At 43.3% G+C, this 15,392-nt stretch overlaps 1 protein-coding gene across 2 annotated transcripts in view; it reads left to right on the top strand.

Annotated features, from left to right (window-relative positions):
* Positions 1 to 15,392, top strand: part of LOC112564036 — a 30,866-nt gene that overhangs the window by 464 nt on the left and 15,010 nt on the right. The window contains exons 1-15 of one of the 2 annotated variants that reach the window (XM_025238580.1): positions 3,349 to 3,641; positions 4,314 to 4,404; positions 4,590 to 4,766; positions 5,169 to 5,406; positions 5,564 to 5,703; positions 6,318 to 6,369; positions 6,647 to 6,823; positions 8,765 to 8,938; positions 9,500 to 9,685; positions 10,422 to 10,697; positions 11,458 to 11,625; positions 12,160 to 12,330; positions 12,735 to 12,905; positions 13,451 to 13,773; positions 14,941 to 15,103. In XM_025238580.1, the coding sequence (XP_025094365.1) occupies positions 5,244 to 5,406; positions 5,564 to 5,703; positions 6,318 to 6,369; positions 6,647 to 6,823; positions 8,765 to 8,938; positions 9,500 to 9,685; positions 10,422 to 10,697; positions 11,458 to 11,625; positions 12,160 to 12,330; positions 12,735 to 12,905; positions 13,451 to 13,773; positions 14,941 to 15,103 (2,164 nt within the window). In that variant the 5' untranslated portion in view covers positions 3,349 to 3,641; positions 4,314 to 4,404; positions 4,590 to 4,766; positions 5,169 to 5,243. Of the gene's footprint in view, positions 1 to 3,348; positions 3,642 to 4,313; positions 4,405 to 4,589; positions 4,767 to 5,168; positions 5,407 to 5,563; positions 5,704 to 6,317; positions 6,370 to 6,646; positions 6,824 to 8,764; positions 8,939 to 9,499; positions 9,686 to 10,421; positions 10,698 to 11,457; positions 11,626 to 12,159; positions 12,331 to 12,734; positions 12,906 to 13,450; positions 13,774 to 14,940; positions 15,104 to 15,392 lie in introns of those variants that run through there. The other variant, XM_025238590.1, reaches the window with a different exon arrangement.

The following is a 15,392-nucleotide window of genomic DNA, read 5'->3' as shown; positions in this document are numbered from 1 at the left end:
TGTGAACCACAGCACGACAATGTCTTCTGTCCAGCACATCCACAGACGACATCGTGCACGTGTGTAACCCAAACTACAAGTAAACGATTCACTTTACGCCTGGTGAACTGTGATCTTTGTCAAACCCTCGGTAGTCAGTTTGTTCCATGCAAACATGATTTCTCAATTTGCGTTAGTAAGACCTCACCACTACAGTGGCGTAAGATGTTCGGCGTTGGGGTCACTCACTCACTCACTCTGTGATATCATTTGTTTTAAATCGGAGAGGGAATCAACACCACGATGCCCAAACAATAAGGAAAGTGGAGAAGAGAATACCGAAGAAGAGGAAAGATACAGGGAGGAGGATACATGGAAAGTGTGGACAGCGCTGGTGTGATTAACTCCCCATGGGGCTTTGAGGAACCGTGAAAAATGGACAGAACTGGTGGCGAGGTCACCGTTGGTCAACGAGCATGAAAGCTGGGGGTCACATGACAGTGATTTGTCACTGGCCACCTTACAAACTCAGCTTCATCTCCATGTTCCGGTGAGATGGTCGAGGAACTCGGGAAAATGTGCTTCTGGGGAAGAGATGGAGATGAGAAATGATGTTACAAAACCAGATGCGTAGGTAGAAATAGTAGGTTGCCATGAGAACGCTGCGGTAGGTAGAAATAGTAGGTTGCCATGAGAACGCTGCGGTAGGTAGAAGTGGTATTCGAATATTAACGTCTCTGTGGTAGGCCTGTAAGTCCAGATGTAACTGTGCTTTCAACATGATCATAGACTTACAAAATGGTGGAAGCAGCACACACACACACAAACCCACTTATCTTTTTAGTCTTCTTTGTCCTCCTAGTGCCGCAACCATACCACCCCAGCGGATCCGGTTCTGGGCCGAGGATCGATCTCCTCCTGGTCTGTCTCCGAACCCTGCGTTTCATCTGTGGGTTTAAGTCCAGAACTTGTCTGGTTAAACTCGGTGTCAAATTGCAATAAAATCAAATTGTCAACCGTACACTGCAGTCTATGCAAAAACTTAGTAAATACATTTTTTACTAAAAACAAGGATATCGGCCGGCAGCTCTTCCTTGCGATATAAGTGTAGAAGCAGGACTGAAGTATCGTTGGAAGTCAGAGAAACATTGCAGTGTACTGCTACATTCAAGCAATGTCTGTAAGACACAATAACAAACTTGTTCATGCTTTGTACAAAGCCAGGATAGTGTGTTTTCACGAGCAAACCTTCGATGTCGCAGTTGAAGATGTGAAATATTTTCACGGGTAGTTGAAGATGTGAAATATTTTCACGGGTGAGTCCCGTGCTGTGTCCTGGTGACCGTTAGCACGGACACCTCGTGTCGCGGCCTAGTGTCGCGTAGTCACTGGGTCAGTGGAACTTATTCTCTCCCTTGTCTTGCTTGTGTCTTGCCGTCCACACAAAGTCCTCGACATTATGGGATAGCAATTGTCATGAACTGTGGAGGGCCGGGCCATCTTGTCACTTATTTCTTGTTGGTGTTCTTTGTAGGGTACTGTTGTCCGTTTTCGATGTCCTCCATTGACTGGGCAGGCAACTCTGACCACGCGTACAATGATGTCTGGAGGGGAGAGGATCGGGTAGGTTGTTGCCGTCTGTCACTCCGATCTTGTTCACTCCATTGAGTATGACGTGTGTGTTCCTGGCAGTTGGAGGTACCTAGGGGGACAGTAGCAGGGTGTTCGTGGTCCGTCGTGCACTAGTCATCTTCGTTAACAGCAGCCTCGTTGTCGATGACGTCACCGGTTCTGGGACGTGTGCGTCTCGGTTCAGCGGATTTGTTCATTGTTGTAAACGGCGAACTTGACTTCTTCACGAACTTTAGACACGTTAGTTGGTAACGGCTGTATAGCCTGGTGGTTAGAGACGAGGTCTGAAGACTGAAAGGTGGTGTGTTCAAATCTGACAGTGAAATCTAAATCAAATCTAAAAAGTGAGTGAGTGAGTGAGTGAGTGAGTGAGTGAGTGAGTGAGTGAGTGAGTGAGTGAGTGAGTGAGTGAGTGAGTGAGTGAGTGAGTGAGTGAGTGAGTGAGTGAGTGAGTGAGTGAGTGACGCCTGCCCCTAAGCACGGCCCTGGATAGGATCCATTTGAATCGATCAGACTGAACAGAGTGAAGAGAGGTGTGGAGTTGTGTGCTTTTAATTAACCACCTTCAATGCACCGGATGGATTTTTTTTTAAAAAGATTTGTGCTGCGTTTAGATGGTTTAATTAAGATCCGCTACCTTTTTCAATGTTGAACTTCCGCATGACTTGCCCCAATCCCTCCTGCCAAACTCAGTCAAATAATTGTAAAATTCAGTAAAGTTATCATAAAGTTCTTTCCGGTGTTGTAGGTATTTTTGTATCAAGATGCGACAGCCGAAGATTTAACTGTGCTCCTGACTGCTTCGAAGCAGAGTGCTCTCCCGTTAGCAGGTCCTCTAGCATCAGTAGAACAAATGCGATTTTGGATAAGCATGACTTTGCTTGGGTGGCTGATTAGGCTTATAGTTCTGTAGTTTTGGCGCAGTTTTCTGTTGCCTTTCTTGAAAGGGATATGACAAGCGATTGCGTTCATTTGTTGCGCCACTCTTTGCTCTCCCAAATGATTCCACAGAGTGGTGCTGTCCTTTACTGTTTCTTCCCTGCCATTCTTGACCCTCTCGGGAATAGGACGTTGTCGACCCTCGGTGCTTTACCTACGTTTAGACTTGTGTAAAGCTATTTTGATCTCTTGCCGTCAGACTGGGAATTCGGTAGAGTCACTGGTAGTGAATCTGGTTACCTTGGGACCCGTTTTCCTATTTACCTGATTGAGGACCGGCTTGCAACCCAAATCACCCTTCCTAAGAGTTATTTTAAAGATTATGACTCTTGTGATGGTCAACAATGGGCAATAGGAGTGTTGAATGAATGTATTTATCCTCCATCACCAAGTTTCCAATGAATATTTCCTATTTAAAAACAGCACCAAGATGAGTATTAGAACCAAACATAAGCTTGCATGAACCATTTCTTATGCCATTAAACGACGATCTCGATGTACCTGCCCAGGAATTACAACAATCGTGTTGGCGCTGAAATTGACCAAAACGAGACTGCATTTTATATGTTTAAATGCGTTAGACCATTACCATTTTTAATTATGTGAGGTTTAATTTATCTCACTTAAATGCTTAAGTGCTGCTTCAGAACGTCACTGAAATGACCGACCAGTTACATACCGATATATTTTCAAACAAATCCCATTATCGCAGTTCTCTGTCAACCGGAGTAAGAAAGTGGCTCTTAAAGATAGCCTCGAAAGCTTCGAAGGGGATCACTGCGCAAAAAAATAATAAATAAATAAAAATAAAAAATCAGTCTCTGCAACAACATGTTTGCCATTACAAAGCTGGTATGTAAAGAAAAATGAAAAGTGAGAAAAACTGGGGAAGAAGTACATTAATGTCAGACGACTGCAATGATGGACGCTCTGCCATTCCTCATGACGAAAAACTATGTTATACGTCACAATAGTGACGTCATGCTAGAGAATGATTGGCCGTTTCAGTCAAACAGTGCTAATGTCTCTTCTTCCAATGTATCAGAGAAACAGCAGACCGACCACAAAACATGTGACAGCAGATGATAAAGGTACCTGTTAAGTGTCACTTAGTGCGTTTTTATATCGCTTCTTTGCAGGGATTCAGTGATTCGGACAAACAGTATGTAATTTCTTTTTTTTCTGAGTTGGTTATTTGTTGATTTATCCTCCATTTTACCGTAAGGGTGATGGCAGCATTTAGAAGTGATCAAATGATCTGACAATACGTTCTTGCGTTTTAAAAGCTAATGTGGAAAGCTAAAATTCAGTGCAGTTCTACTGCTCACTCTATGCCGGAGGTAATGGCTATCACTTTCAAGTTCTTTCTGCCAGTTGGAACCTAGTTCTCATTTTCATGAAAAGGCGGTTGTGAAATCTCTCTATGTTCTTCGTCATTTTTTAATGTTTTTCTTTTTCAGATAGCCTCTCTCCGCTTTTTTCGGTGGTTTGATTTAAAAAGGCTTCTCATTTCATGAATACTTACCTAGACTGGCAGTTAATATTCATGTTTATTACCTCCATTATGACAATTGTGACGACGACCTATTATTACCACCATGACAACCACAACGATCACCTCTTTACGTGAGAGTACACAACTTTTAGAGAATGGAGTGACTGCAATAATAGAAGTATTAAAGTTTTGCTCTTCCTGTTTGTTCATTTTCCTTGTGAGCGCGACTCGCACCATGTTTTTGTGCTAACCCACTATGGTGCTGCAGATCTTATGCATCGGGTCCTGCGTCGCCAGCTGCTGTCTGCTTATTATCCTCCTCGCCCGTCTCCAACCATCTGCTGCGCTGACTGAGGAAGGTAAAGCCAACATAACAATGAGTTGAGTGTTCACTTGAGGCCCTTATCCCCGGAAGATTATCGTAAATTTCATTCTCTTGAGCGCACCTGTATATAAGGCGCACCCACTAATTTAAAAAAAATCTCTATGTGTCTTTTTTATGTTAGTCATTTTATAGCATTCAAATTCTTTTTGTGTGTCAAAGACAGCAAATCCTTGTGGCACCAAATGGCCCATGCATTAATGCTTGTGAGGGCAGAAGACAGAGATGATTTTATGGACATATGTATGAAGTCATCATACTTTATGTGACGAAAGGAACTTCGAAGGACCGAAGGGAGATTTCGAATGGGAATCAGGCTTTATTTCCCCAAAAGCAAAGGTGAAAAACGAGCTCCGTCTTAGCTGGAGTATGGTGTTGTTGTAATCGCTGTGTGAAAGAGCATTTCTAGAAAGTTTCGATATTCAGCTTTGTTTTCCTGCACCCACAGAAAAAAACTCACACCAACAAACGTCTTAACCCCCAAATGTGCACAACTCACATAAGCTCATGTTCACAGAATAGAAACTGTAAGATTTTACAAGTTCTCAAGAATCTCAAATACCATTTCACAAAACTCCCTAAAAAACAGAGGTTCACAAATAATCAAGAGAGTCATCCGGCAAATATAGATATGAGCAACGGAAAGTGCTAAAGAAAAACAAATAACAAAAATGAAAAAATTAAAAAAAGCAAAAGCTTCCCCTATATTGACACGATTCCAAATTTACGCATATCCTTTAGACGCGCTTTTGGCATGCCTACGCATGTACCATTCGGCGGGACATTACCCTGTGCCCGATAGACGGCGCCTGGAGCATGTGGAGCCCCTGGACAATGTGCAGCGCCACCTGTGATGGGACAAGCAGCCAGACACGCACTCGCACGTGCAACAACCCCGCTCCCATAAATGGCGGGTATGCATGTCAGGGCAGCATCTTAAGGTCTCGTCCATGTGTTGGGACTTGTATCGAAGCTGAGTGTGAGTATAATTATTGGCCTTGTTTCTAACTGTTAGACCAAAGGAATTGCAAAAGAATCATTTGATGAAATAACGGATGTTGTACCGATGACAGTGTTAGTAGCACTTGATGTAACGACTACAGTGATAGTAACTATTGATGTTGTATCGATGGCAGCATATGGAGACGGACTTGAAGAGGCTGAGGCGTACCTCAGAGCTGTCCACAAGTCATACCCAATTCTGAAGCAAGACTGCTTTATCGATCACTGCACCTTCGCTGACGTCAAGAAGATCATTAAAGAATCAAGCACTAGCGTGAGTTTGGCAGAGGTTGACAAGGCTCACCAATTATTAATGTCTTAAGTGACGGTGAACAGGTCCTGCACAGAATGACCAGTCCACTGTTTTATGTTTTCTACTGTCCATCTCGGCGCCAACCATTTTTAAAGACTGTCTGAGTGGCGTGCAGGGTCTGTGTCGCACCACTGTTGCTAGAAGAGAGGTAGCTGGTGGTCAACGAAGATGTAGACCATGCTCCATACTCATTCGTTGGTATTACATTCTGTTCAGGAAATTCGGAACCCTTTTTAGGCATTGGGTTTCTTTTGGTCCGTATCAACTTGCATTGACTTTAGGCAGTACTGGAGTTAATGGGTATATTGCAGTATAAACTGCACTTCTCATTCCTTCCACCAGTCCATTTGCTCACCCACTCACGTTATATTTGGGTTATAGGAGATATTTTGTTAAAATATTTTTTTAAGTCTAAAAGATGACAGCAATTATCCGTATAAAGTCACACGAAAACATGTTTTTGTTTGTACACGAACAGTACAGACACTCACAGTATTGTTAAATGCTTAAGAGAAAACTATATTTGTAGTCAAAAGGTTTCCTTAGTCTGAATGATCATTATATTTTCCTTTCAGGACAAATACTGGTCAAGTTTGGCCTGTGTGAAATACAAGGGAGCTTGCCCGAGTAAGTGATTGTGAGACCTGATTTGGTAGGGCTAATTCCGAGCAGCAAACGATTTTTGTTCTGAAAGTTTTCCTAAATGACAACTCATCTGATGGCTTTAAAGATGACTTGCATAATCACTTGGTTCCTTTAAAATTCAGTAACTGTAAATAGTTGTATGTCATGGTTAGCGCCTGCAATTAAAGAAGAAGCAATACTTGTAAGATTGCGGATGTAGGTGAGTAAAACTAGTTGAGCGACGAACATTCTGACTTTTGCTCTTTGTTTCTGTCATCAGTGGATGGAAGCTGGGGTGATTGGGGCGTTTGGGGCGACTGTTCTGTAAGGTGTGGGGCTGGCACTCGCTCCAGGACACGCACATGCGACAAACCCCCGCCACAGTTTGGAGGTCATGTCTGCCTTGGACTATGGGTCGAACAACAGACCTGTATCCAGAGGAACTGTCCGTTTTCCGGTAGGCCTCTGTGGGACTAAATGCCGATTGGATAAATGCTCAATTTAAGAGATCAGCTTTACTGTTTTTAAGTCATTAAAGAGAGAAACAGATTGCTCCGCCGTTTCTGGCACTGATCCTTGGTACTTCGGAAACTCACTCTCATCTATATGCCCGCACGACTTCTTTACTCATCTAACACTAAGCTTCGTTGAGTCCCACTAGCTAAGACAAAGACTATGGACAGAGATCTTTCTCCTATCAAGCCTATCATCTTAGAACGGATTACCCATCAGCCTTCGACACTGATTCTTTTACCACCTTTAAGTCTAAACTTAAGACTCATCTTTTCAGAACGAGAACTTCACTGTGACCCTGTCCTGACACAGCGGGTATAACGTGTGTCTGTAATTTACTTTGTGTATAGGCGTATGTCTGGTGTAGAAGTGGTTGTGTCTGTTATATGCGAATATGGGTGCATGGTTCTTGGTGATTTAGTCTATCATTTTTGTAAAGCGCTCTTAGTAAATCAATGGAAAAGCTTTGTGTAGACTTTCGTTATTATTAAAACACCAACACATACATATGAACATCACACAAATACAAACCCACATCCTGGGCTGATAATAATGATTACACTGCTCTTATCGAAGATTAAGTGCAGGTAAAATAATAATAAATCCTTTTATACACTTTTCCAATCTTTAAAAGTATTCTCAGTGAGATATACAAAATTACAAGCTATATAAATATACAATGAGAGATTCAAAATTAGCAGTATAGATTCTTAAATCCTAATATAACAATATAAAGGTAGTCCTCGACTTAAGACCTTGATCCATTCTTACGCGGCGTCGTAAACCGAATTTCGACGTAAGTCGGATCATACGTTCATACAGTACTGTACCATAATAACAGAACAGTACAGTAATGCAAACACTTAGCCTATCCAAACACCTATCCTAACACAGTACCCTACATAATTATCAATAAACATAAGTATAGTACAATATTGTGCAGTACAGCACGCTTTGTCATCACTGTCGCTTTCATAGGAGCAGATCCTTTCACATGTTCAAGGATGCGATCTTTATCCTTGATAACCGTAGCGACAGTCGAAGGAAAGAGTGTCGTAACACGAAACGACGTAACTGGAGACCGTCGTAACCCGAGGACTACCTTATATATATTAACCAACACACCACTGCATGAAAGTATAGGAGTAAGATCTCGCAATTACGCAATCAAAAGTTTGAACAATTAGTGTGACGTTGGGTTTGAATGAACTTCTGTAGTTGTCAGGCACCGAGAAAGCATTAACTGACACACTGTAAATACACTACAGTATATTACCAGGAGAAAAGGAATTCGTTGAGAGGCGTGTTTCCCGTAAAGGATTTATTTTTTCGATGAAAGTTCATCATGACCATTTTTCTTGTTGTTTTCATGCATATGAGGATATGTTTCCAGTTCTTTAGTGATTGTTCATTAAAAAAAAAGTAGTAATGTGATTTGTGAAGTGATATTGTACAAAAGTTAAGTTCTTGAGCATCGGTATCTGGTACGATCCAATTGAACAAAGGAGAGTGGAGCTGGACAGATTGAGCAGAGGGAAGTGGGGCATGGAGTTATATGCCATTAATGAAGTGCCTTATCGTGTGGTAAGATTATTTTAAAGCATTTTCTTCTTGCATCCGTCAAAATGAGGCCTAGGCCTTTTAAAGTGACGTGATCAAAGTTGAAACTTCGCATTATTTTGGTGCGGCATATTGGTTACATGGCGTGTCGACTGCTGACCACCTCCCCCAACTCCACTTACCCCTAAATTAAATGTGCTCCCATATTTCAGGTAGCATAAAATGCAAAGAAACAGGTAAAGAAAATAAACGTACAAGCTCAGTTACTTTAACAGGGGAGATGGATCTACTGATGGCGTCCTTCACTGTACGTGTGTGTGTTTAGTAGCGGACACTTTCACGGAGTGGACTGAGTGGTCGTCCTGCAGCTCGCCGTGCGACTCATACGGTACCCAGTTCTCCACTCGTGTGTGCCTAAAGCACGGCGGATGCAACATGAACGGAGTGCTGACCCCCTTCATCAACCGCACGCGACCTTGCTTTAAGGGTCCCTGTTCACGTGAGTTGTAAACATACGAGTTGGCGCTGCTAGAATTCTTACCCGAGGACTCGTAGCAGTACAATGCTTGACATAGTGTCTATATATGTATATAGTTGATGTAACAGAATACAAAAAGCGTGACAAAATCCTGAAAAAATTCAAATGCTGACACTTTTTTTTCATATACAGTAATATAGAAAAAGAAAACATCACAATAAGCTTTATACACAATGAACCATTTACAATTTACTGCGGCCACTAATCTATGGTAACCATACGTAGCTGGTAACTGTCAAATTGACTTTGATCAAGTCTCCTCCACTACTTCTCTACTACTACTCGGACTGCCTGTCTCTCACTGCAAATCATTTCCTTTACTATTCTGTTCTTTGTCTTGTCTCTAGCATTTTCATTTCCTCTCAAAGACAAGGTGATAAAGCAATCCCGCAACGTACACGCGCATACACGCACCCCCCCCCCACTCCACACGCACACATGCAATTATGCACTCAATAAAGCACCTTACATATGGTAGAGTGGAAGAGCCAAAGTAAAACTCTAAGTTTTTATACATTTTAGAACATGGAGGCTGGTCACTGTGGACTGACTGGACAGATTGTTCTGCAAGATGTGGAACGGGTCGACAAAGCAGACTGCGGCTCTGCGACTCACCCTACCCTACTGGTGGACTGAACTGCGACGGCCACCCTCTTGACTTCAAGGTGTGCACTGGCACCAGGTGCAGCATGGAACCATCAATTTCAGGTGACATACGCAGAATAGGAAAAAAATGTCTTTGATACAGTGGTCAGCAGCAGCGAGAGTGTCTGAAGCCTACAGCCGATATGTTACAGTGAACAGCATCCACCGTAGTAGCATGTGTTAGGCTTGACTACTAAGCTTCACTTCCCACTTGTGAACTCTGGGCGAGAAGTCTGAATCATTAAAGAATATCGTATCGTATCCTACCTGTGTAAGATCAAGCGCACAATTACTGCAGACCTCCACCCTTTTTTTCTTACTTAAGAGAGAAAGAGAGTCACGACTTGTGAAACAAGTCTACAATTCATCAAGAATTTAACCTCGTGTCTTCGTCTCTCCACTGCTTTGGTATCAACAGATCCTCTGTCGAGCACATATTTTTAGCTATAACAGCCTAATTAGGAACAGAAGGACTTTACGTGATTGATTAAGTAGGCCAACATATTTACGTTGAAGAAAAGCACGCTTACTGTTGTGTTTATATTAAAGATCATGTCTTATACACGCTAGAAGAAAATATGCAGAAGGGTAAAAGTTGTCTGCCTTCACTGAGGCCGTAGGAAGTGGCTCCATCTACTGGTTTCTTTCTACATGATCTATTTGTTTTTAAAAAATATTTTTTCGCTCTATACCCGAAAGAAGCCACATGATTAGCTCCTACTAATGTTGGCTGCAGACTTGCAGAGCCTGTCGACACAGAGGTCTCGTTGATGCTTGTTTTCTGGTTTGCTGTTGGCAGCGCTGAAGGCGAAGATACACGAGGGGATGTCAAAGACCATCCTAGCGGAGGACGTGACTTTGGGTGTCAACGACGAGTTCTTGACTGGGCCCCTCAACTCTTTGGCCGAGCGTCTGTACTTGTCGTGGACTTCATGGTCCCACTGTACCGCGTCGTGTGGAGGAGGGCAAAGAATGAGAACGAGGCATTGCGAGCCACACATCCCTCTCATAGTTCAGAGTAAATGCGAAGGCGAAGTTGTCCAGGAACAGTTCTGCAACATCCACGTTTGTCCTGGTGAGGAACTGGGACGACCAATCTTTCATTTCAGGGCCCTCTTAAGAGTCCAAAACTTGCATCAAGATTCACCGTGAAATTCAGATATGGGGTTAGCTGCACAACACTGTTCGAATACCTGAAAAACTGTTCTAAAGAAACAAAATTAGAATTTTTTCCCCAACTTCGCTCACATGCCATTTAGATGCATTACACAAGCACATATGAAAAATTAAATGACGATAATGAAAGTCTGATTTGAATCTTATTTATATAAATTTTAGTTCTAAAAAGTACACTGTAAAACTAATTATCTAAATGGATTTAAAAGGCCTGTAAATGTTTAAAGTTACAAATGTGTTGCACAGCTCTCTCCCTTTTTCAAAACTCTATCGCCCCCAGAGCGAAAGCGGAAAGCTATTGAAAACGCTGATCAGGTTGTTGTACTCGACTTGTCTGGGACCCCTTTGGTAAACATCAAAGACTTTCCGCACTGACAGTTTTTGCGCACTTTGACCTCTGTATAAATGGAGTATACTGCTCAATTATCTTCAGTTTACTTCGTAAAATAAAACACTTTGAATGCCCTACTATGTCACAATAAAACGTTTTATTTGAAAAATATCATTGATTAATTGAAACATCTTCCTAAATACCAATGACAGCTTAATATATATTGAGATTAACGTGGGAGCAAGCTTCTTTAAAATTAAAGTAAAAAGAAAAGAAAAAGAAAGAAAAGCTAAAGCTCTGACAGTAATCCAAAAGCTTCATGGTGCAGTCAGCGGAGGGTGGACTCAATGGCTACCATGGACGCCGTGCAGCACGACGTGCGGCATCGGTCAGCGTCACCGTTATCGTGAGTGCAGCAGTCCCTTGCCCAAGAACGGAGGCTTTTGCCCCGGTGACAGCAGCCGTGTGGAAACGTGCGTCCAGCCTGCCTGTCCTGGTGAGTTTTCGTATACAGTCGAGGCGCAGCAAACGTGCTAGATTCTGGTGCTGGTGATGTTTGCGTCAACATGTTTCCGTCTAGCGGTTGGTTGGCGCTATGAAGAGATGGGGCGTTGGTATAAGGCAGCGGTTCTCAATCTTTTACTAGTGACGCCCCCCTCACGAACAAAGGTACGTCCGCCCCCCCCCCTCTTCCCTAGCCAGCAATGTAAGCTAATTTCACTAATACCGGTATAAGAAACTTTAAAAAAAAAATGACCACCTTCACGCCCCCCTAGTAAGCACGTCGCGCCTCACCGTTTGAGAACCGCGGGTATAAGGTGTGAGAAGGTGAAGTGGTTCAAAGAGTAAAGAGAGAAAGGATCTTAGCTGTTTGCTTTACGGAAGCAGTAGGGCGAGTAGGCAGTAGCTACACCGAGGCGCAACGCATTCTCCAATTCAATTTCAGTCTGACTACACTGACCTATGCCATCAAAACTTTCCGGGCAGAAAGTATATAGTTTGCTTACTGTGTGATCCTGTCGTGTTACAGAAGGCACCTCCTGGTCCCATTGGTCGGAGTGGTCCATGTGCAGCGAGAGCTGCGGTGGCGGGTTACGCATGAGAGAGAGATCCCGCCAAAAGATTTTGACTCCTAGCAACGAACTTACTGAGCCCGAGAGAATAGAGGAGAAATTGCCCTGCAATACTCAGCCCTGTCCAGGTTCTGCCGCTACGTTTTTATAAGTATTATATCGTCGTATTTTTGTAGACTGGCAAGCAGAGGTACAATGTACAACACGTCGCCAAGTTGTCTGGACTGCTAACGCGTAGCAGAATGCTAAATGACTATCAGCTTCACTCACTGCGACGACTAGCGTCTTGTTGTTCATTTACTTCTATGTGTAGAATGAAAAGAAAAGAAGGACAGAGAAAACAAAAGCTTAAAAGAAAGAAGAAAATGAAATCAAGGAAAGGCACAAGATATTGGTTTCAAAAGTATATAAATGCCGCTACAAAAGTAGTTCGTTTGATTGTTTTGAAAAATAATTTACTTCAATATTGTTGTTCATACCTTGATACAACGTGACAATGACGCTGAAGTCTTTGCTTGGTTCTCGTCTACAGAAAACGGAGGCTGGGCCACTTGGGGCGAATGGTCCAAGTGTTCTGCAGCCTGCGGCATGGGCTACAGGGAGCGGGATCGAACCTGCACCGACCCTGCACCGATGCAGGGAGGGGCAGCGTGCATCGGACCTGGCACGGATGTGACCCACTGTTATTCGGGGCCCTGTCGAGGTGACAACAGAGTATTCTAGAGATTTTGTTATGACTTAGAACTCTTGATTTACTTTGTCACGATGTCTGAATATCCACATATCATCTGTACCGTCTGTACCCGTAACAATGTAGAACACAAGAAGAGAAGATCGTTGCTAAACAGAATAGACCTAAACGCATTATGTTTCACAAACATTCAAGGTTAATTTAAGGGTAATCTAGAGTAAACATTTAAGGTCTTTCTAAAATCCAGTTAAAATTGTTGTAGGACCTTTTTACAGGAACACATTGTGTAGTATGCGGGCTAATATGGTAACGTTTACACGAAGATCATACAAAGCAATTGTCAAAAATACTAGCATTCTCTAATACGTAGCTAGCTAAAGAAGGCCGTATAACTTGTCATCGAAATTGTATTTGGCTATCAGTGCGGAGAAACGAAGACAGGTGTCGGAAATAAGCTTGCGACATACTGGACATACAGTCGAGGCTAGATGTCCGTTTTTGTGGGCTGTCATGTGTGGGTTGGGTGTTGACCCGCTTCATCCATCGCCTTGTTCCAGACGAAGACGACCAAGCGATTCACTTAGATCCCACCAGCTGGCTCCACTACCCCCCTTACAACCGCCCAGAGAAGTACCTTGCGATCTACCTACACTTCAAACCCATTTCCTCCAACGGCATGATCCTCCACCGCCATCGAAAGTGTAGCGACAACGACAATACGGAGGAAGATGGCAAACATGAGGCGAATGAAGAGACGAACCTGAACGATTTCGATGTTTGCCGCGTGCTGGTGGATGTGCAACTCAAGGACGAGAAGCCGATGCTCCGAGTGCATGTGAACGACGTCTCGCTCACCATCACTTCCAACGTGTCTCTGGCAGTACTGTGTCATGTCTTGACCTTAATGTCATGCTGTTATTCCAGTTGTACTGATATCACGTTGTTATCTCAGTGACCATACTGTTACGTTCTTCTCTTTGTGATCCTGCTGTCAGCATGTCGTCATCTTAGGAATATTGCCAGGATGTTACTTTCACATAATGATCTCATTATCACACAGGTCTGGTGGTACTAAGCTGTTATCTAGGAAACGTGTTACGTAGACAAAAGGCCTATACTAAAAGAACATTAACACATACACACACATCGTATCTTATGCGTGGTTATAATTGGCTAATGATTACAGTAGGGTTACATAAAAAAAATTTCCCCAACATACTCGACGATATTGTCATATTCGGCAATATGGGCCCAATATACAGATCTAGTGGGGTGCAATATTTTGCAAATGCCAGAGTCGAGCACAGTATCTCAAAGTCTGAATGAATAACATCCCCTTCCCTAATCCTTTAGACACATTCCTACAAACACCACTGAACAGAGTAGTAAAACTTTGCCTCTGTTTTCCTGGCATGTAGGGTAACAACAAGGGCTCTCCACGTCTGCCTGTCCCGAGCTTCCTTCTCAACCGTTCCCCAGGTGTGTACCAGGGTCTGTAGCTCTTCATCTGCTGTCCACCGGCAGATGTTTATGGGGGCTTTTACCGCTTCTGCTTTATTTAGGAGTCCGTTGTACTGCTTCCTGTGTTGGAGGATGCTGGATGGAGATCTGATTAAGCTGCTTACACTCCCCATCAGGCACAGATGGATATTATAAAGCACCCTCTTCTACCACCCCTCACATTAAACATGTACCTGGATACGATTACGCAGTCAATGGTACAACCAACTGGAGAGCTAAGAACAATTAGGCTTATAGTTGGGCATTTGCAACGTCACAAGTGTGGCGTCTTTGTGCATGATGATATTTGCAGGCCTTCTCACTGAGAAAGGAGGGACGTTATTTCCTTTAGGAGAAAAAGACCTCTTTTTTTTACCAATCTCTACTCAACTATCCAAAATAAAAAATAAAACACAGAAAACCTGCGCCCCACTAGGCCTTTAACACAAGTAACTGCTGACGTTAGTTGTAGGCGCTAAGTTTTTGCGCGTGCTCGGGCCGCAACTTTTGTTAGTAGGCATATGGTGAGTCTTGGCGATTGTTACAGCTGGGCAAGTGGCATGAGCTGTTGGTGGAAGTGCTAAGTTCTGGGGCGTCGCTTCGGGTCAACGACCGTGAGCGCGTTGAGGCTATCTACCCTAAGACAGTAAACATAGACCTGGATTTTGACGCCTACATGACCATCGGCTTCGTCAACAATCAATCGTATGGTGAGGTGGCTTTGTTGAATGGTAGAATCCCTTTACGCCAACAGTTAAGTCATTGGCTTCCATCCTTCTGTCCGTCTGTTTAACTGTTCAAAACGCAGACAATGGCCATGGGGAGCTGGCTACGTGGATGACTGCTATGACTTAACTCTTACCACCCACCTTAGCACAATCCAGCAGGGGATGTTGCAGACAATTTTCGAACATCAGTCACTTAAAAAGATTGCCACAAGGCTCGAGACAACCCATGTGCCCAGACTTTGTTCATACCTCCGCTGGGCAGCTGTTCACG

This window comes from Pomacea canaliculata, linkage group LG1, assembly GCF_003073045.1.
Source record: "Pomacea canaliculata isolate SZHN2017 linkage group LG1, ASM307304v1, whole genome shotgun sequence".
In the NCBI taxonomy this organism is placed as follows: Eukaryota; Metazoa; Mollusca; class Gastropoda; order Architaenioglossa; family Ampullariidae; genus Pomacea; species Pomacea canaliculata.
Note: the sequence above shows the minus strand (reverse complement) of the source record. Positions and strands in the feature narration are given on the sequence as shown.